The sequence below is a fragment of the Anomaloglossus baeobatrachus genome, chromosome 7 (genome assembly GCF_048569485.1).
Source record: "Anomaloglossus baeobatrachus isolate aAnoBae1 chromosome 7, aAnoBae1.hap1, whole genome shotgun sequence".
NCBI classification, from domain to species: domain Eukaryota; kingdom Metazoa; phylum Chordata; class Amphibia; order Anura; family Aromobatidae; genus Anomaloglossus; species Anomaloglossus baeobatrachus.
The window spans coordinates 23,163,701-23,185,722 of NC_134359.1; the positions used below are offsets into that span (position 1 = coordinate 23,163,701).

Here is a 22,022-nt window from a genome sequence, read left to right on the forward strand (position 1 = left end):
CTGGGCTTGTCACCCCTGGCTGCAGCGTCTCTGGACTGGCCTCCCATGGCTGCAGCGTCTCTGGACTGGCCTCCCATGGCTGCAGCGTCTCTGGGCTTGTCACCCCTGGCTGCAGCGTCTCTGGGCTTGTCACCCCTGGCTGCAGCGTCTCTGGGCTTATCTCCCCTGGCTGCAGGGTCTCTGGGCTTGTCACCCCTGGCTGCACCGTCTCTGGACTGGTCTCCCATGTCTGCAGCGTCTCTGGGCTTGTCTCCCCTGGCTGCAGCGTCTCTGGGCTTTTCTCCCCTGGCTGCAGCGTCTCTGGGCTTATCTCCCCTGGCTGCAGGGTCTCTGGGCTTGTCACCCCTGGCTGAAGCGTCTCTGGGCTTGTCACAGCTGGCTGCAGCGTCTCTGGGCTTGTCACAGCTGGCTGCAGCGTCTCTGGGCTTGTCTCCCCTGGCTGCAGCGTCTCTGGGCTTGTCACCCCTGGCTGCAGCGTCTCTGGACTGGTCTCCCATGGCTGCAGCGTCTCTAGGCTTGTCACCCCTGGCTGCAGCGTCTCTGGGCTTGTCTCCCCTGGCTGCAGGGTCTCCAGACTTGTCTCCCATGGCTATATAGTGTCTCCGGACTTGTCCTCCCATGTCTGCAGCGTCTCCGGACTTGTTCCCATGGAGCACATTTGGACGTCATTGGTCAGTGATTACACAGGAGCTGCCAGCAGAGGATCTTGATGATTTATCCAAATACTTTCAGAGGCAGAACCTTCCTCAGACGACCATTAATAACCTCAGTGACAGCAGCGGAGCCCGGAAGTGCCGGGGTTTCTGCACGTGGCTCATACTCCAGACTGAATAAAATCTATTAGCTCATCATTTGCAGATCAGTAATGTCTCCATCCTGGGATTTCTAGAACTTTTTTTTGGTTTTGCAATTTCAATGTTGAGGAATGCAGCTAGAGGACAAATAACCGCAGAGATAAATCAATAAAAGTGTATAAAAAAGGAACAGGTAAAAAAGAAAAACAGGGATACAAATTAGTGTCATTTTAATGTGTGCAGTATCAGCGCTGCCTCCCCGGGTTCTGGTCACGTCTCGCTCTGCAGTTCTCGGACATTTCCTGATGACTATGTGTCACTTATTTTTCCTATTGCTCACAATACATTTATGTGAATCACAGCAGCCAGAAGTGCAGCACAATAACCACAGGTGTCGCAGGGCAGCAAACACATTAATGGGGGGATTCGTGCGGCAGCTGCCTGACGCTGGACACGAATCACATCTATATTGTTTGCACTGGTATATACTCTATACATAATAAATAATGCCTCCATAGCCTGTTCATATAATGCAGCTGTATTTAGCACACTGCGATACATAATATGCTCTATATAATAAATAATGCCGCCATAGCCTGTCCTTATAATGCAGCTGTATTTAGCACAGTGCCATATACAATATGCTCTCTATATAATAAATAATGCTACCATAGCCTGTATGGTTGTATTTTGCACAGTGCCATACACAATATGCTCTATATAAAATAAATAATAACACTGTAGCCTGTCCTTATGATATGGTTGTATTTAGCACACTGCCATATATAATATGCTCTATATAATAAATAATGCTGCCATAGTCTGTCCTTATGATACGGTTGTATGTAGCACAGTGCCATACACAATATGCTCTCTATATATTAAATAATGGCGCTATAACCTGTCCTTATAATATGGTTGTATTTCGCACAATGTCATACAAAATATGCTCTAATGATCTATATATAATAAATGATGCCGCCATAGCCTGTCCTTATGATATAGTTATATTTAGGACAGTGCCATACACAATATATGATAAACAATGGCGTTATAGCCTGTCCATATAATAGCCTGTCCTTATGATATGGTTGTATTTAGCACAGTGCCATATACAATATGCTCTCTATATAAAAAATAATGCCACCATAGCTTGTCCTTATGATATGGTTGTATTTCGCATAGTCACATGTAGAATATGCTCTCTATATAATAAATGTGTTATAGCCTGTCCTTATGATATGGTTGTATTTTGCACAGTGCCATATACAATATGCTCTCTATATAATAAATAATGCCGCCATTGTCCTTATTATATGGTTGTATTTCGCACAGTGCCATATAGAATATGATCTATGTATAATAATGCTGCCATAGCCGGTCCTTATTATATGGTTGTATTTCGCACAGTGCCATATAGAATATACTCTCTATATAATAAATAATGCCGCCATAGCCTGTCCTTATGATATAGTTGAATTTCGCACAGTACCATACACAATATGCTTTCTATATAATAAATAATGCCGCCATATGTTTATAAAGCGGTTGTATTACGCACAGTGCCATACAATTACCTTCGGCCACCTACAATGGGTCATTTATAGACTCCGCTCGTATGCTCACAGTAACTGTCTAAACAAACTTGGGATATCATTAAAGTGAGTGGTGGAAGCGCAGGGCCCGGGATCGTACGCACAGGAACACTAAGTATAGACGCCAGAGATGTGCACGAGAGGATGTGATCCCGAGAACAGGCGGCGAGCCACAATCCCAGCACAATCCCAGCAGCAGGTGTCAGTAATGTGTGCCTTGTGCTGCACCTGCCTGGCATTGGGCAGCACAGGCTGAATCAGAGCTAGAGGCCGGCCACTGTGGACGGGCAAAACACGTGTGTCATGGAGGAAATCTCCACAATCCAGACCTGGACGCCGGTCACATGGATCAGGGGCAACAACAGGGTTTTTGGCACTTTTTTTTCTTGCACACTACTGTTTGCAGAATGAGCTAACCAACCATCCATCAGTGAGCCTCTTCTCATAGCGAGCTTGTAACTGTTTAATGCCTTCTTCTGAGGTTAATTTCAATATGGCCATAAATCAGCTGAGAGCTCAGAAAAAGGAAGGAGATCACTGATAGATCCTCAGTTAACTCACTCTGCAGCCAGCAACGTGCACTGTGCCTGTAAACAGCCAAAAAGTGCTAACTTAATTTCAAAAATTATCTTTGGCCCCAAATAAAGAGCACCTGACACCAATTTTTAAAGCGCACCAATCACCAGGATTTTTCTATATAACCTAAAGTCAGTGCTATACTGGCACTATCAGGCTGATTATATACATATAGTGCTATACTGGCACTATCAGGCTGATTCTATACATACAGTGCTATACTGGCGCTATCAGGCTGATTATATACATACAGTGCTATACTGGCACTATCAGGCTGATTATATACATACAGGGCTATACTGGCGCTATCAGGCTGATTCTATACATACAGTGCTATACTGGCGCTATCAGGCTGATTCTATACATACAGGGCTGTACTGGCGCTATCAGGCTGATTATATACATACAGGGCTATACTGGCGCTATCAGGCTGATTATATACATATAGTGCTATACTGGCACTATCAGGCTGATTATATACATATAGTGCTATACTGGCACTATCAGGCTGATTCTATACATACAGCGCTATACTGGCACTATCAGGCTGATTATATACATACAGTGCTATACTGGCACTATCAGGCTGATTATATACATACAGGGCTATACTGGCGCTATCAGGCTGATTATATACATATAGTGCTATACTGGCGCTATCAGGCTGATTATATACATATAGTGCTATACTGGCACTATCAGGCTGATTCTATACATACAGTGCTATATTGGCACTATCAGGCTGATTCTATACATACAGTGCTATACTGGCACTATCAGGCTGATTCTATACATACAGGGCTATACTGGCGCTATCAGGCTGATTCTATACATACAGTGCTATACTGGCACTATCAGGCTGATTCTATACATACAGTGCTATACTAGCACTATCAGGCTGATTCTATACATACAGTGCTATACTGGCACTATCAGGCTGATTCTATACATACAGTGCTATACTAGCACTATCAGGCTGATTCTATACATACAGTGCTATACCGGCACTATCAGGCTGATTCTATACATACAGTGCTATACTAGCACTATCAGGCTGATTCTATACATACAGTGCTATACTGGCACTATCAGGCTGATTCTATACATACAGTGCTATACTAGCACTATCCGGCTGAGTCTATACCAGGGCTGTGGAGTCGGAGTCGTGGAGTCGGAGTCGGAGTCGGAGCTCATTTTGGTGGAGTCGGAGTCGGAGTCGGTATAAAATGCACCGACTCCGACTCCTAAAATATATAATAAATTGGGGACAGGAGTGCAATGCAGAATGTGCTGAATATTTTACTAAATAATAACATTTAGTATAATGCTTATATTTAAGTGAAAAATGTATTGTAGTATAATGTGAACATCAGACATTTAATTGTTTTTATGATACAATAATCAAGATATTTGGATAGAACATAAAATATTTATTGGAATACAACTTTAGAACACAAAAAACTAATAAATTGTAAATAATTAATATATATATATATATATATATATATATCTATACAGTGTATATACACACAAGATATATATGTAATCTACTGTATATTACATAGTGTATTACATATTTACAATTTATTACAGTTTTTTGTGTTCTAAAGTTGTATTCCAATAAATATATTTTATGTTCTATCCAAATATCTTGATTATTGTATCATAAAAATTATTAAATGTCTGATGTTCACATACACATATTCATGTACTACAATAAATTTTTCACCTAACTATAAGCAATATATGTAGGAGTCGGAGTCGGAGTCGGAGTCGGAGCCGGAGTCGGAGTCGGAGTCGGTGCAAGAGAATTTGAGGAGTCGGAGTCGGAGTCGAAGGTTTGGCTTACCGACTCCACAGCCCTGGTCTATACATACAGTGCTATACTGGCACTATCAGGCTGATTCTATACATACAGGGCTATACTGGCGCTATCAGGCTGATTCTATACATACAGGGCTATACTGGCACTATCAGGCTGATTCTATACATACAGGGCTATACTGGCACTATCAGGCTGGTTCTATACATACAGGGCTATACTGGCGCTATCAGGCTGATTCTATACATACAGTGCTATACTGGCGCTATCAGGCTGATTCTATACATACAGGGCTATACTGGCGCTATCAGGCTGATTCTATACATACAGGGCTATACTGGCGCTATCAGGCTGATTCTATACATACAGGACTATACTGGCACTATCAGGCTGATTCTATACATGCAGTGCTATACTGGCGCTATCAGGCTGATTCTATACATACAGGGCTATACTGGCACTATCAGGCTGATTCTATACATACAGTGCTATACTGGCGCTATCAGGCTGATTCTATACATACAGGGCTATACTGGCGCTATCAGGCTGATTCTATACATACAGGGCTATACTGGCGCTATCAGGCTGATTCTATACATACAGGGCTATACTGGCGCTATCAGGCTGATTCTATACATACAGTGCTATACTGGCACTATCAGGCTGATTCTATACATACAGTGCTATACTGGCACTATCAGGCTGATTCTATACATACAGTGCTATACTGGCGCCATCAGGCTGATTCTATACATACAGTGCTATACTGGCGCTATCAGGCTGATTCTATACATACAGGGCTATACTGGCGCTATCAGGCTGATTCTATACATACAGGGCTATACTGGCGCTATCAGGCTGATTCTATACATACAGTGCTATACTGGCACTATCAGGCTGATTCTATACATACAGTGCTATACTGGCACTATCAGGCTGATTCTATACATACAGTGCTATACTGGCGCTATCAGGCTGATTCTATACATACAGTGCTATACTGGCACTATCAGGCTGATTCTATACATACAGTGCTATACTGGCACTATCAGGCTGATTCTATACATACAGTGCTATACTGGCACTATCAGGCTGATTCTATACATACAGTGCTATACTGGCACTATTAGGCTGATTCTATACATACAGTGCTATACTGGCACTATCAGGCTGATTCTATACATACAGTGTTATACTGGCGCTATCAGGCTGATTCTATACATACAGTGCTATACTGGCACTATCAGGCTGATTCTATACATACAGTGCTATACTGGCACTATCAGGCTGATTCTATACATACAGTGCTATACTGCCACTATCAGGCTGATTCTATACATACAGTGCTATACTGGCACTATCAGGCTGATTCTATACATACAGTGCTATACTGGCGCTATCAGGCTGATTCTATACATACAGTGCTATACTGGCACTATCAGGCTGATTCTATACATACAGTGCTATACTGACGCTATCAGGCTGATTCTATATATACAGTGCTAGGGTAAGTTCACACAGTGCGTTTTTCGCGGCGTTTTTGCGCAGTTTTCGGGTGCGTTTTTGCTCAGAAAACTGCATGATTTTGCTTCCCCAGCAAAGTCTATGAGTTTTCATTTTTGCTGTCTGCACACAGCGTTTTTTTTTCAGCTGCGTTTTTGTGGTGCCACAAAAACGCAGCATGTCAATTGTTCCCGCGTTTTTCACTGCGCTTTTCATCCATTGAGTGCAATGGGATGTTGAAAGACGCAATGAGAAACGCAAATAGGTGCGTTTTGGTGCGTTTTAGTGCGTTTCTAAGACCAAAAACGCAGCTATAAACGCAGGAGGTGGGTAGTAAAGTGACATGTACAGGAAGAGGATTCCTTCTGTCAGTATATACAGAAGCGTGAATCCTCCCGGTACCGTCACTGCCGCTTCCACCTCCCGTACTGTGCATGTATGCTGCCGTGCGGCGCCATGTCTGGGCGGGAGGTGGAAGCGGCTGCAAAATCAAAAGTGAACAGTAAAAAAAAAAAAAAAAAAGTTATACTCACCTGTCTGCAGACTCCCGGTGCCATGCCCGCTTCCATCTCCTCCCGGTCCCGCCGCTCCGGATGTGTGCAGTCTCCCCGGGTACGTATGCCTGTAGGATGCAGGACCTGGCGATGGATCACCTGATGCAGTCACCTGACGCATCAGCTGTCGTAAGTCTCGGGCTGACGCCAGCGGCCGGCCGGTTATCAGCGGATGCGTCAGGAGACTTCATCCCTGATTACCGGCAGCTGCTGCAGCGATCGGACAGGATCAGACTCCGCTGCAGGAGCTGCCGGTAATCAGCACATAAGTATTTTTTATTTTTTTTTTGTTTGCACCGATGCATCTGCTGATTGTATAAACGGCTTTTATACAATCAGCTGATGTGTGATGTGCTTCAGGCACTTGATCCTGACACATCATCTGATGTGTCTTCCAGCAAACCGATCAGATGATATTGGATCCGGATTGGACGGCGCGGGACCCTTGACCCAGGATTACTGCGGAGGGGGGTTCTTTATTTCAATAAAGATGGAGTCACTAATTGTGTTGTGTTTTATTTCTAATAAAAATATTTTTCTGTGTGTTGTGGTTTTTTTTATCTTTACTAGAAATTCATGGTGGCCATGTCTAATATTGGCGTGACACCATGAATTTCGGGCTTAGGGCCAGCTGATAATATACAGCTAGCCCTAACCCCATTATTACCCAGTGAGCCACCCGGCATCAGGGCAGCTGGAAGAGTTGGATACAGCACCAGAAGAGGCGTTTCTATGAAAGCGCCATTTTCTGGGGTGGCTGCGGACTGCAATTCGCAGCGGGGGTGCCCAGAAAGCATGGGCACCCTGCACTGTGGATTCCAATCCCAAGCTGCCTAGTTGTACCCGGCTGGACACAAAAATTAGGCGAAGCTCACGTCATTTTTTTTTTTTAATTATTTCATGAAATTCATGAAATAATTAAAAAAAAAAAGGGCTTCTCTATATTTTTGGTTCCCAGCCGGGTACAAATAGGCAGTTGGGGGTTGGGGGCAGCCCGTACCTGCCTGCTGTACCCGGCTAGCATACAAAAATACGGCGAAGCCCACGTCATTTTTTTTTGGGGGGGCAAAGAAATCCTGCATACAGTCCTGGAAGGAGGATGCTGAGCCTTGTAGTTCGACAGCTGCTGTCTGCTCTCCTGCATACACTTTTGGATGGAGTATGCTGAGCCTTGTAGTTCTGCAGCTGTCTGCTCTCCTGCATACACTAGTGGAGAATGACGAACATATTGAAGAAGGAAATGACATCAGACCTTTTTTTTGTTCACTGATAAAAAACGCATAAAGACGCAGTGAGCAAAAACGCAGCAAAAAACGCACCAAATCGCGGTAAAACGCACGCGTTTTTTTGACGCGGGTGCATTTTTGTGCGGTTTTTGCAGCAAAAAACGCACAAAAACGCAGCGTCAAAAAAACGCAGTGTGTGAACCTAGCCCTATACTGGCACTCTCAGGCTGATTCTATACAGACCTTTAATGGTCTGCTCGGATATATAGGTTTTGAAACAAAAGCAAGTAAATGAACAGTTTTGTGATTGGCAGCAGCTGTAGCAAATAGCTGGGGTGGGTATACATAGATGATTCCCGCCCCCCTGCCGGTCAGTTCTCCCACTATTATTTATGCTAATTCCATTTTAGACGGTTGTGGCTATAAATCATGGTGGCTAGAAGGACCTGTGATGATGTCATACCCATGTACCCAGAAGGGGCGGGGCCTCAGCCAACATAGCTGATACCAGGAAGCAACATTATTTTTCTGTTGGCTGAGGCCTGCCCCTTCTAGTCACATGGATATGACATCAGCACAGGTCCTTCTAGCCACTTAGTAAAACGCTTCTAACAGAATTAGCATAAAATAAAAGGGGAAGAAAAAAAAAAAAATCAGGCATGGGGGCGGGATTCACTATGAATTCCCACCCCAGCTATCAGCTGATCGGCAGCTGCTGTCATTCAAAAAGCTGCTCATTTTACAAACTTTACTTGCTTGTGTTTCAAAATCTACAGATCCGATCGACAACTAAAGGTATGTATAGAATCAGCCTGATAGCGCCAGTATAGCACTGTATGTATAGAATCAGCCCGATAGTGCCAGTATAGCACTGTATGTATAGAATCAGCCTGATAGTGCCAGTATAGCACTGTATGTATAGAATCAGCCTGATAGTGCCAATATAGCACTGTATGTATAGAATCAGCCTGATAGTGCCAGTATAGCATTGTATGTATAGAATCAGCCTGATAGTGCCAGTATAGCACTGGATGTATAGAATCAGCCTGATAGCGCCAATATAGCACTGTATGTATAGAATCAGCCTGATAGTGCCAGTATAGCACTGTATGTATAGAATCAGCCGGATAGTGCCAGTATAGCACTGGATGTATAGAATCAGCCTGATAGTGCCAGTATAGCATTGTATGTATAGAATCAGCCTGATCGTGCCAGTATAGCACTGCATGTATAGAATCAGCCTGATAGTGCCAGTATAGCACTGTATGTATAGAATCAGCCTGAAAGTGGCAGTATAGCACTGTATGTATAGAATCAGCCTGAAAGTGCCAGTATAGCACTGTAGGTATAGAATCAGCCTGATCGTTCCAGTATAGCACTGTATGTATAGAATCAGCCTGAAAGTGCCAGTATAGCACTGTAGGTATAGAATCAGCCTGATCGTTCCAGTATAGCACTGTATGTATAGAATCAGCCTGATAGTGCCAGTATAGCACTGGCTTTAGGTTATATAGGACAATCCTGGTGATTGGTGCGCTTTAAGCCCCAGATGGGTGATTTTTCTATCACCTATTAAGAAAAGAGCTTGGATGTTTCCCTAATGTCCCCATCTTTTGAGCTAAGGTTGGCCCCAGCTTTCGGGGCTGTGCAGAGCAGGATGTCACTATCCTCCAGGCCTGCTCTTGCAGTGACGGAGCGAGATCTCGCTCCCTGCACTAACCCAGCACTGACGCATGCTTTACTTTTTGCAAATTTCACACGAAATCCAATTAAATTAAAAGTTAAAAAAATGTCAAATTTGAAAAAGAACCTAAAAAAAAGATCACTTATTGCTCTGGCCTCATTCCAGCCTGACCTTGGGAGGAGACGCACCCTGCGATGTGCAGGATAGACGCGTCTTTTCTACATGGGGCTGTTTTATGCCGAATGAATATTTACCGGATTCTTTGACCTTCAGGACATCAGGAGGACAATGGCGGCTGCCAGTCACGATGGCGGAGAGGCTGGCCCTTAATTATGAGATTAAGGCTACAAGCAGACGAAACGTTTGGAAAGCCGGGGCTCAGCTGTGGGGAAAGTGATGGGAATTGACTAGGAGGAATGTGCGGACTCTCCCCGTCACTCAGCGGCCCCCGCTTCACCCGGAGACGTCAAGGCCGTGGTGCTTTATGTGGGATTACCTTGGATTCCTCGAGGTTCTGTACGGGGGGAAATTGCTTAATTGATTGGGCTCCTGCATTCGGCTGTCACCGGCGCCATCTGTACGCTGAGAAAATCCCCATCTGCACTTGACTTCTGATCGGAGAAATTCCTCGGAGAGCGAGACGGGCGTCTGAAGCCTCGGCCGCCGCTAATGTGTCAACCGCTCTATGATTAGGTTTATACATGAGGGAATTTCCATCCAGAATAGTGTGTAATCAGCGGCCGATCCGATGTGATGAAGTGGGCAACGCTCCGCCGAGCAAGCGGAGATGGGAGACGAGAGCCACCGCGCTAAGCTTTGTTCCAGCTCTGCTTTGTGCGCCCATTATTCTTCCTAAATTGGGGTTGTCGCGTCCTATATAAATAAAGCTTCATCATTTGCACTTTGCTGCTAAATTGCATTTCATTTTCTTCATTCCCCCAAGATCTCTGCTTGCTGTTTGCAAATGAGCACAGTTCCAAGACTCTGTTCACACTCGGGTTGTGGTTTCTGTTTGCGCTTCGGTCCACCATACAATATTTGGAGATGCCATGAATATCCAATAGATGAGGGTGCCACCCCCGGGACCACCGTTCACCCCCACAAATAGAGGAAGGGGGTCATGCATTGCAGTTCTCTTGACAATGCATCCTCACATGTGAATGGTGCCACTGACAAGCTGTCGTCACCTGGACCAGAACAACAGCCATGACTTCGGAGAGGTGTCCGACCCCCGGTCTACGTCCTGGACCGGAAAAAGTATCCTTCAGCCATGTGGGTTCTCTGTGTCACGGGGGTGTAGAGATGGAACAGGGACTCCTAGGCTCACCGTTAGACTGGGGCCCCTGCGCTGTCCCTTATCTCAAAGGTAGACTTGATGGTAGCCAAGTTTGAGCCTCCAACCTGGCCCTGTCTCCTGTCCAAGCCCATATACTAATTCCCCTCAACGAGGGAGCGGGCCAAAAACTCAGTAATCAAAGCCCCACAAATAGACACAGACAAGGGTAAACGAAAATTCGCACACACTGCACTTAAACACAAAGGAAGGACAGTGTGAACTGGGGAGCAATGCAAAAAGCGGTAGGAAATAAAGGCTCAACTGGAGTACTCACACCACGCTGAACCACAACTTGTACATAACTATAGGACTGGATACCCACAGGAACCGAGGAAGCAGAAGCTATATCCGGCATTCACCTTCAGAATCCAGAATAAAGGGTGAGGGCAACTGGTGGTGATCAGGAGCCTGAGCTCCCAGCAGATGACCACAAGTCAGCAGGGATTAACTCCTGCTGAACTGGGGAACAGAATCTAAGACAGGCCGTGCAACTAAGTGATCCCAGGCTGTTTGTCAGACTCCAATGCTACCATGACACCCAGCGAGTGCAATGCCGAACACCGCACGACACTCTGTGACCATTGCTGGGGACTTCACTTATCTCACTGAAGAAGAGTGACATGGCTGATAACAGGCAACAATAGACTGCATTAACCAGACAAAGATACATAGTATAAACTATAAGGTTACTGTCCCTTTAAACACCTGCTACATTGTAACAAACGTGCTTGTTGCATCCTTACCATGTTTCTGACTCCGGTGTAACTAGTGTAGGATGTGACTGGTTCCCAGTGACAGGCATATTAATCTGCGCTATCGGAAGATAAATGTAATTTCTAAGTGAGGGTCTCGCGGGCGTCGTGAGGCTAAATGTAAGCGTCTGCACAATGGCAGAGCGGGGATGATTGATGTGTGGTGTAACAAAAGGCCGGGGCCACGTCCCGGAGCCCCTCCGCTGAGCCGCATTTACATCCCATTACCATCACAATCTGCGGGGACTTTTCAGCTCCAGACAATCGGCTTTTTTTTTTTTTAATCCATTCAGCGGCGACGTCCGTAATAAACCGCGATTGTCGTTCACGCCGATTACATACCATAAACCGCTCGTGAATTTCAATAAATAATTTACCAATTTTCAGCTCTTGTTAAGCGGCTGTTAACTGTCAGCGGGACGACGGAGGGTGAAATTATACAGAGGACACGACGTGAAAAATACAGGGAAGGGGAGAGAGTAGCAAATACTTAAAGGGCACCTGTCACTTGCCATAAATATGCAGATTTTTAGCCGCTCTTCTCCTGAATCCGGCAATGTTCTTCTTTTGTTCCTGCGCCTCTCCATTCCTGAGATATGGCCTCTTCTTCCCTGTATATAAATCTAGTCTTTTACCAAAGAGGTGTGCCCCCCCCACTCTACTCTGTGGGCGTGTTTGTGAAGACCACACCCACTTGGCTATCTCAGGAACGGAGAGGCGCAAGCACAAACGAGATACATTGCCGGATTCAGGAGAAGAGCGGCATTTACACCAGGTAATAAAATTATACATTTAGGCAAGTGACAAATAGTTTTTCAGGGGGTCTTCTAAATTGTTTTATTTCCCCGACATGTCTGTTTTAGTAAATGCTTGTACCCCTGAAACAATTCTGTTGTGTTCCTCTCCTTTTTCTCCTGTACGTACATCACAGACCAAAAGTTTGGACACACCTTCTCATCTCTAGAACTGTTAAGAGGAGACTTTGTGCAGCAGCCTTCATGGTAAATAGCTGCTAGGAAACCACTGCTAAGGACAGGCAACAAGCAGAAGAGACTTGTTTGGGCTAAAGAACACAAGGAATGGACATTAGACCAGTGGAAATCTGTGCTTTGGTCTGATGAGTCCAAATTTGAGATCTTTGGATACAACCACCGTGTCTTTGTAGAAAAGGTGAACGGATGGACTCTACATGCCTGGTTCCCACCGTGAAGCATGGAGGAGGAGGGGTGATGGTGTGGGGGGGTGCTTTGCTGGTGACACTGTTGGGGATTTATTCAAAATTGAAGGCATACAGAACCAGCATGGCTACCACAGCATCTTGCAGCGGCGTGCTATTCCATCCGGTTTGCGTTTAGTTGGACCATCATTTATTTTTCAACAGGACAATAACCCCAAACACCTCCAGGCTGTGTAAGGGCTATTTGACTAAGAAGGAGAGTAATGGGGTGCTACGCCAGATGACCTGGCCTCCACAGTCACCAGACCTGAACCCAATCGAGATGGTTTGGGGTGAGCTGGACCGCAGAGTGAAGGCAAAAGGGCCAACAAGTGCTAAGCATCTCTGGGAACTCCTTCAAAACTGTTGGAAAACCATTTCCGGTGACTGCCTCTTGAAGCTCATCAAGAGAATGCCAAGAGTGTGCAAAGCAGTAATCAAAGCACAAGGTGGCTACTGTGAAGAACCTAGAATATAAGACATATTTTTAGTTGTTTCACACTTTAAGTATTTCATTCTACATGTTTTAATTCATAGTTTTGATGCCTTCAATGTGAATCTACAATTTTCAGAGTCATGAAAATAAAGAAAACTCTTTGAATGAGATGTGTCCAAACTTTTGGTCTGTACTATATATGAATATATTGGATAGGAGAGCAGACATCGCCTCCTGCGGTAGGTAATCCAGGCCATACGCTGGAGATAGCTACTCCCCCGGACCCCAAACTGTGCTCAGAGATCCTTTTCCAATGAGAAAAAGGAATGAGCATGTTAATATTTAGCATGCCCAATCCTTATATTCATTTACACCTTATGTCAGGAAAAAGTTGGGGCAGCGCCAATACACATTAGATGGTTATTCGATCCAATACAAAATAGTGGGATAAGCCAATGTGAATGGGGGCTTTTCAGTCTGATGTCCCCATGTGAACTGTTATCAGAGGCATATGGCCATCAAACCATCATGAGCAGTACGCTTTGATAGCCCAAGGTTATGCTGGGAGTTGTAGTTTGGTAACAGGGTGGAGACCTCAGCTAACGACCTTGGGGGTAAAACAGGTGAACAGGAGACACCCCAGAACCTTTGGGGCTCGCAGCCATGTCCGCTCCTGACAGATGGGCAGAGGGGCAGCGTTTTATTTCGAGGATACGGCGGGGGGACGCTTGTTCTTTTTCTAACCTCCGGCCCCGGTTCATAATAAAGGATAATCTGAGAGTCAATTAGCACTAAAATATGTCCCCGACATTTCATCTCAGCCGCTCCTTATGATGGGGGCTAAATATAAGGTGCTCTCGAGGGGCCTCTCCTAATTATGGGGTATTAACCAAGCGACACATGCCCCTTACAGAAAAGATATTAATAAACATCAGATACGCACAGAAGATGCCGGGAATGTCTGACCACCCATTGTGAGATAGGTGGTCCGTCAATCTGCCACTGCAGAAAGGGGCACACAAGGGTACAGCTCTCCCCATTCAAGCCTATGGAGATATACGCCTCCCCAGGTAAAACCAGGGACAAGACATTTTCCTCCATACTGGGTCCCCTGATAGTGACCGCTGCAGCCAATCAGTGTCTTCAACCTCATTAAAGAAGCCAAGCGGTATGGAGGCGCAGCACGTGATTGGCTGATTTTTTGTAAAATATTTGAAACTTTTTTTTTTGTACATTTGCTTCTTACATGGAAAGGTAATTGACTTTCTATGTAATCTTTGTTAAAGGGAACTCATCATTAAATTAATGCTGCCTGAAACACGGTCGGCAGGAATCAGAGCCCGGCCGCACAATGCTTTCCAAGGAGAAACCTGAGCAGTCCGCTGCGGCCCCTTGACTCCGCCACACTCCATTCCCTGTGTGTACATCGGGTGAGAGCCGTCAATCATCTGGAACGGGGGGAGGGAGAAGCCGGCTGGGGACTATGGAAGGAGACGGGACTAGTCCGGTTCGGCTTAGCACACTACGTTTACCCTTAAAATCTTGCAAGAAAATAATGACAGGTTCCCTTTAAATGTTTTCTATTATTTTGCTGTGGCAGGGTGTTTATAAGTCCTTTATTCAGGTGAGTGATCTGCAAATCCAACAGATCTCCAACATTGCAACAGGTAAAGAGGACCGCACATGAAGAGGAAATCAGTGCAGGATAGAAGCTGTGCTGGTAAATGTGCTAATGAGGACAGCAGTGCTCTGCATAGACATGGCTCACAACCAGCCTATATTCCTGGTAGACTGCACATGAAGAGGAAATTAGTGCAGGATAGAAGCTGTGCCGGTAAATGTGCTAATGAGGACAGCAGTGCCCTGCATATAGGCTGGATGTGAACCATGTCTATGAAGAGCACTGCTGTCCTCATTAGCAAGTTTACCAGCACAGCTTCTATCCTGCATTGATTTCCTCTTCATGTGCAGTCTACCAGTAATATAGGCTGGATGTGAGCCATGTCTATTACTGGTAGACTGCACAGGAAGAGGAAATCAATACAGGATAGAAGATGTGCCGGTAAATGTGCTAATGAGGACAGCAGTGCTCTGCATAGACATGGCTCACATACAGCCTATATTACTGGTAGACTGTACATGAAGAGGAAATCAGTGCAGGATAGAAGCTGTGCCAGCAAATGAGCTAAGGAGGACAGCAGCGTTCTGCATACACACTACTCACATCCAGCCTATATTACTGGTATTACTTTTGCACTACAAAAACTCGTTCCTCGTGTCTTTAACATGAACAGGAAATCAGTGCAGGATAGAAGCTGTGCCAGCAAATGAGCTAAGGAGGACAGCAGCGCTCTGCATACACACTACTCACATCCAGCCTATATTACTGGTATTACTTTTGCACTACAAAAACTCGTTCCTCGTGTCTTTAACATGAAGAGGAAATCAGTGCAGGATAGAAGCTGTGCCAGCAAATGAGCTAAGGAGGACAGCAGCGCTCTGCATACACACTACTCACATCCAGCCTATATTACTGGTATTACTTTTGCACTACAAAAACTCGTTCCTCGTGTCTTTAACATGAACAGGAAATCAGTGCAGGATAGAAGCTGTGCCAGCAAATGAGCTAAGGAGGACAGCAGCGCTCTGCATACACACTACTCACATCCAGCCTATATTACTGGTATTACTTTTGCACTACAAAAACTCGTTCCTCGTGTCTTTAACATGAAGAGGAAATCAGTGCAGGATAGAAGCTGCGCCGGTAAATATGCTTATGAAGACAGCAACGCTCTGCATACACACAGCTCACATCCTGCCTATATTACTGATAGACCGCACATGAAGAGGAAATCAGTGCAGGATGGAAGCTGTGCTTGTATATATGGTAATGAAGACAGCAACGCTCTGCATACACACAGCTCACATCTATATTACTGGGAGAGACACTCCTACAAGACAAAAATCTATAATTTGGGTAAGGGTGCAAACAAACTGGTTATCTGGGAATGGGAAAACCTGAAAATGAAGGCTGAAACTTAGTGCAATATTATTAACTACAGGTAACCAATAACATAAGTAATATGTTTTCCTATGTGAAAGGTGTCCATCGCCTCGAAAGAGATTTTCCACTACTTAGATATAGTAGAGATTGATAAGTCGTCCATATCAGATTAGTGGGGGCCAGGCATAAATAGGCACATAAAGTGGAATACAGTGGCGCCATAACACCAATCGTGGCCTCTCCTGAATACTGTAGATCAGCTCCATTCACATTCACCGCTCTGTAATCTGCTGCGGATTTTCCGAGAGCAAATATTCAGGTAAAATCTGCCTTATCTGAATTCACTTCTACTGGGGATGGATTTTAGGGGAATAGGCTGTTTAAATGGACGGATGCAGGGACCCCCTGGTGCAGCGCGTCGCCTGTTTGTGCCGCTTTTTCCTAATAGGTCTCATTACAGTCCTGATAGACTCACTGCTGATTGAGTTGATATTTATTACCCCCTCCTTCCAGAAAAGTAAGTGACCCCAAGTGGCGGATGACTACTCGCAGTAAAAGCCTGAGCTCGGCATATTCCTGGCCCCCGCACAATGAAATAAGCCCCCGTGAAGAGTAGTCGAGCCGCGACCGCTAAATCCATCTGTCTCCATGCTGCGATATGGGAGGTCCGCGCTCGCTGCACTTCATCAACACAATGGACGCTCTCTCCACGGATGCAAATGAGCTCAAATATTTACTCACAATGACGCCCGTTACGCCAGGTTCCCATGGCAGCCTGGAGCGAAGGAGGGTGGCAGCACTAACGGACACCGCTCCTCCAGACTGTGTGCGCAGCGTCAGAGGGGCGAGATAAATGAGAAACTGGAACTTAGCAGAGCAGCAAACTGGGCGACCAAAGGGACAGTGCAGTCTAATGTAGACAAGGCCTAATCGCTGTGTGATAAGGAATCCGGAAACTTTATTATATGCTTGTGTTACAATTCCTGCTTGCTGTCAGTGACTGGAAACGTTATAATTTATATCCAGAAACTGAAAAACTGCAAAAATTGCAATTCAGTGCAGCTCATCTGCAGCTTTTCCATCAGTAGAAGTAATGCGGCTTCTTTGTTTTGACCTCTGCTGGAGTTACAATACTTTGTTGCAATGTATCAGCGAAGGCAAACTGAGCTGCGGATTGCCTGGAGTGGATACAATTCCAGAAAACTGTCATTTAGATGAGAGGTATGAGGTCTGTGCAGGATTTCAGCCGCATGGTTGTACAGACACTTTCACCCCAATAAAAATGACACCTTTTTTGTAGAGATCTGATGTGCCAGACCCGAGAAATCGAGTGTAGAAACCGCATGCAAATCAGACCGCTAAGTGCACTGGGGGCGTGTCAGTGCACTTAGAAGCAGCCTGACACGCCCCCAGGGCCTTTCCAGTCTGATTCGCATACGGCTTGTACACTTTATTTCTTGGGTCTGGCACATCGGATCGCTACAAAAATAGTGTCACTTTTATTAGGGCAGAGCCGTACCTATAGTTTCATAAGAAAAAAAATGTCTGGACAGAGTCCCTTTAAGAGATATGGACAAGTTTGGGAACTTTTTTTAAGGGATTTTTAAAGAATTTTTGCTATTAAGCTAAAAGAATCCCCTTCTGCAGCTTCTGGGCTGTATTCTATAAAGGTGAATCTTGCTACTGGCCCCCCTTTCAGACCTCATAACAACTTTATAAAATATTACCTTAAAATAAAAATAAAATAAATCTTTATTTTTATATAGCGCTAACATATTCTGCAGAGCTTCACATACATCAGGAACGCTGTCCCCATTGGGGCTCACAATCTAAATTCCCTATTTGTATGTCTTTGGAGTGTGGGAGGAAAACCGGAGAACCTGGAGGAAACCCACGCAAACACGGGGAGAACATACAAACTCCTTGCAGATATTGTCCTTGGTGGGATTCGAACCCAGGACCCCAGCGCTGCAAGGCTGCAGTGCTAACCACTGAGCCACCGTGCCGCCCCAGGGGGCGGGCTGTATTTCATCTGTTACCCCCCCCCCCTCCTGCCGCTGTTCGCCATCCCCCAGTGTTCATTTACATAGTTGAGGCCGCCGCCCTCATCTTCCGCAGTGCTCCGGAAGTCTCGCGCATGCGCAGTGGCACCATCGCTGGACTGAGTGCTGTTTTCGATAGAAAAGATGGGTAATAGGTAACGGGGATGATAAAAATAAGCAATGGCCAGCGCAAGCGCCTAACGGTAGAGGTAAAAGCGTGGGCACGAGATTATGGACGGGTACTTGGATGACCATAATCTCGCGCCTGCGCAATAACATCACCGGCGCTCAGTCCTGCGATAGTGCCACTGCGTATGCGCGATACTCCCGAAGCACTGCGGAAGATGAGGGCGGCGGCCTCATCTATGTACATGAACACTGGGGGACGGCGAACAGAGGCAGGATGGGGGGAAACAGACAAAATACAGCCCGCCCCCGGGGCCAGCAAACCTCATTACCATAGCAAAAGGTAATATTTTATAAAGTTATTTAGGTCTGAAAGGTGGGCCAGTAACAAGATGCACCTTTATAGAATGCAGCCCAGGAGCTGAAGGGGATTCTTTTAGTTTAATAGCGAAAATTCTGGTGAAAGGTTCCCTTTAAATGCTTCTATTTGGGCCCCAAAATTATGTTTTTCAAATAGGTTTAATTAAACTAAATTAAATAAATAAATAAAAAAAAAAAAAAAAAAAAAAAAAAAAAAAAAAAGTTTTACCTTTTGGGTTTACCAGGCTCTTTGCACATTGTTGGCTGCAGATGGAGTTAACAAGAAGTCTCTCAGGGAGCTGCTTCTTACAGGAAATGTGTATTCTTTTATCCTGGGTTCACACGGACATATACATATCAACCCGTATAGGGAACGGCAATGCCCGGGCCGACCAGAACATAGAGCCTAATAAACACATATGAGGCTGTATGTTCGGGTCAGGCGACCCACTGTCCACCTGGGCATTATGGACAATGAAATATATCCATTTGATCTCAGCCTTACTGAATCTCTTGCGCTGATTTATGAGCTGAGAGGAGGTCAGAAAAAGACAGATAAAATAGATACAAACTCCTCAGCTCACTGGCGGATTCTCAGTTAACTCATTTTGCAGCCAGCAATAGATCGGAGGCTACAGAAGGTAAATGGTGCAACATTTTTAATGAATTCCAATTGCAAACATTTTTTTTTTAGTCTAAAATCCATGCATTTTGGTAAAAATAAATTGCTCCTGATGCAAGAGCTGATGGCCCCTTTAAATATTAGGATAAAGCAGTATAAATGTTTTTTATATTTATATACTTTGCACTTAATTCTACATAATAATACATTTATTGTTGGATAATCCAGAACATCTGATACATTTGTGGAAAAAAAAAAACCAAAACACAAGAAGTACAACTTTTTGGGTGACGATATTTTTCAGGGTGATACGACAGCTGACGGGCACCGCAGCATGTAAACACAACACAAATCTCACCACATCCTGGAAACCATGAGATACAGAACGCGATGTGACCCACGCAGCTGACAGACAGCCGCCAACTTCACAGCGCTACACATGAAGGATGCAACGGGCACACCGGGTACTGAACACGTGCCATACCAGTACACACCAGCAAGACTGCACTGGAAACCACAGGAAACGGCAACGTAAATATAGAGCAATTCCTCAACCCACCGCCAGGCAGGACTCCAGAAAAGCTGGGTGGTTACCAATATAGAGAGCACATATTGGCGGCGTCACCCAACTTTCCAAAACTCCTCAATGGCTCACCGGCCTCATCACCCACATATTACTGCCTGACCAGCACAAGGTGCCATTCAGGGCTTCAGAAAAGCTGGGTGGTAACCCATATCTAAGTCATTACAGTTTCCACAGTCATAGTCACCCAGATTTCCAGGACTCGAGTGGTACACCTGCTTCCTCTACTCACATATTACTGCACGACCTGGTAGATTGGTCACTCAGGGTTTCAGAAAAGATGGGTGGAATCAATTCTAGCATCCATGGAGTTTGACATGCAGTTTTCGCCAAGACTCCTTGATGGCTCATCTGCTTCCTTTGCTTCTACAATATTGCAAGACAAGGCCAATGTATACATTCAGGGCTTCGGGAAAGCTGGGTGAAGCTCGCACTGGGGTTGTCCTGCTCAATTTAATAACACAACTCTCTTCTCTACTTCTATACTACAACAAAATCAGGAATATTTGCTATTGAGGACTCCATGTAAACTGAGTGTCAACTCCTAGGATACTATTCAGCTCACACAGCGGCTGCCTCCCAGCTTTCCTAGACCCTGAGAAGCCCACCTACTTTACAGTAAAGCTGGGTGGAAACGAATATGTTCAGAGTACAGATAACAGGGGGTTGTAACCCAGCTTTCCGAGACCTTTGGTTGACACATCTACTTCCTCCATATTCTATTACACTTATACAGGACTGCCATTCAGAACTCTAGGAAAGTTGGATGGTGACCCTGATTTAGGCCATTAAAGCTACTACGGGGATTAACTAGCCTTTTAAAATGGACAGTCTCTGAGTAGTATAGGGGTTCACTATAAGACCCAGTGGGGTGTCAACAAACAGCCGTTTAAAGGGGCTACAACACTTATATTTAATTCGGAGAGCGCTGCAATACACTGTATGGCCTATAATGGCCTCTTATGATGGGGGAAATCATTTGAATTAAGACCCCCACAAGCGCAAACCATTATCTTTATTTCTAAGCGGAGAGGAATGTAGACGACGGGGTCAACAACGTAGCGGCCTCATCAAAAGTGTCTACAGGACGATGCTTCCCGCAGACGTGGCGGCTTCTGGTGCCCTCTGTGGCGGTTGTACCCGCCGGCTCTGGGTCACACCACGAAAATGATGTCAGATCTCGACTGACACTTCCTTTATTTATAAGAATGAAAGGAGAATAATTACTGGGGGGAATCCAGCGTCCTGTAATCCAGAACATCTGACAGTCCGGCACCTAATTCCAGAAGACAATACAGTGCAGAGCGTCACAAATGAAGACATTCAAAATCAATTTACTAATCTGAGGTTCTGTTTTCTACTTTTCTATGACCGGTCTGATGACGCAGGGTTAAATTATTTATTACAATTTTACATAGTGCAGTTCATCATTAGTAAATGAACATAACATTATCTAGATGTATCCACTCCACACTAGTTACAATGTATCACAATATTCCATCTGTTTTGGATTCAAGTTGACCGTTCTCCCCTGGACTGATACAATGTAAGGGCTCATGCGCATGTAAGGCTAGGTTCACATTTCCGTCAATTTGTATCAGTCACAATCACCGGCTCTGGTAAACAACGGAATCCGTTTGGCGGATTCCGTTGTTTCCCATAGACTTGTATTAGTGGCGGATTGCGACTGATGACCTTGCGTTGCATCCGCTGTGCCGCAGTCAGTCGTTTTTGGACTGACCGCCGGGCGGAAACGACGCAGAATGTAACATTTTTTGGGTTGTCAAAATT

General features: G+C 45.1%; 1 protein-coding gene across 2 annotated transcripts in view; it reads right to left on the reverse strand.

The window, feature by feature from the left end:
* The window catches only part of DARS1 (aspartyl-tRNA synthetase 1), a 102,061-nt gene that overhangs the window by 73,785 nt on the left and 6,254 nt on the right, over positions 1 to 22,022 (reverse strand). The window contains exon 1 of one of the 2 annotated variants that reach the window (XM_075317158.1): positions 10,251 to 10,324. The exons of the other annotated variant lie outside the window; for it this stretch is intronic. Within the exon in view, the coding sequence (XP_075173273.1) occupies positions 10,251 to 10,309 (59 nt within the window). The 5' untranslated portion in view covers positions 10,310 to 10,324. Of the gene's footprint in view, positions 1 to 10,250; positions 10,325 to 22,022 lie in introns of those variants that run through there. 2 annotated transcript variants of the gene reach the window in all.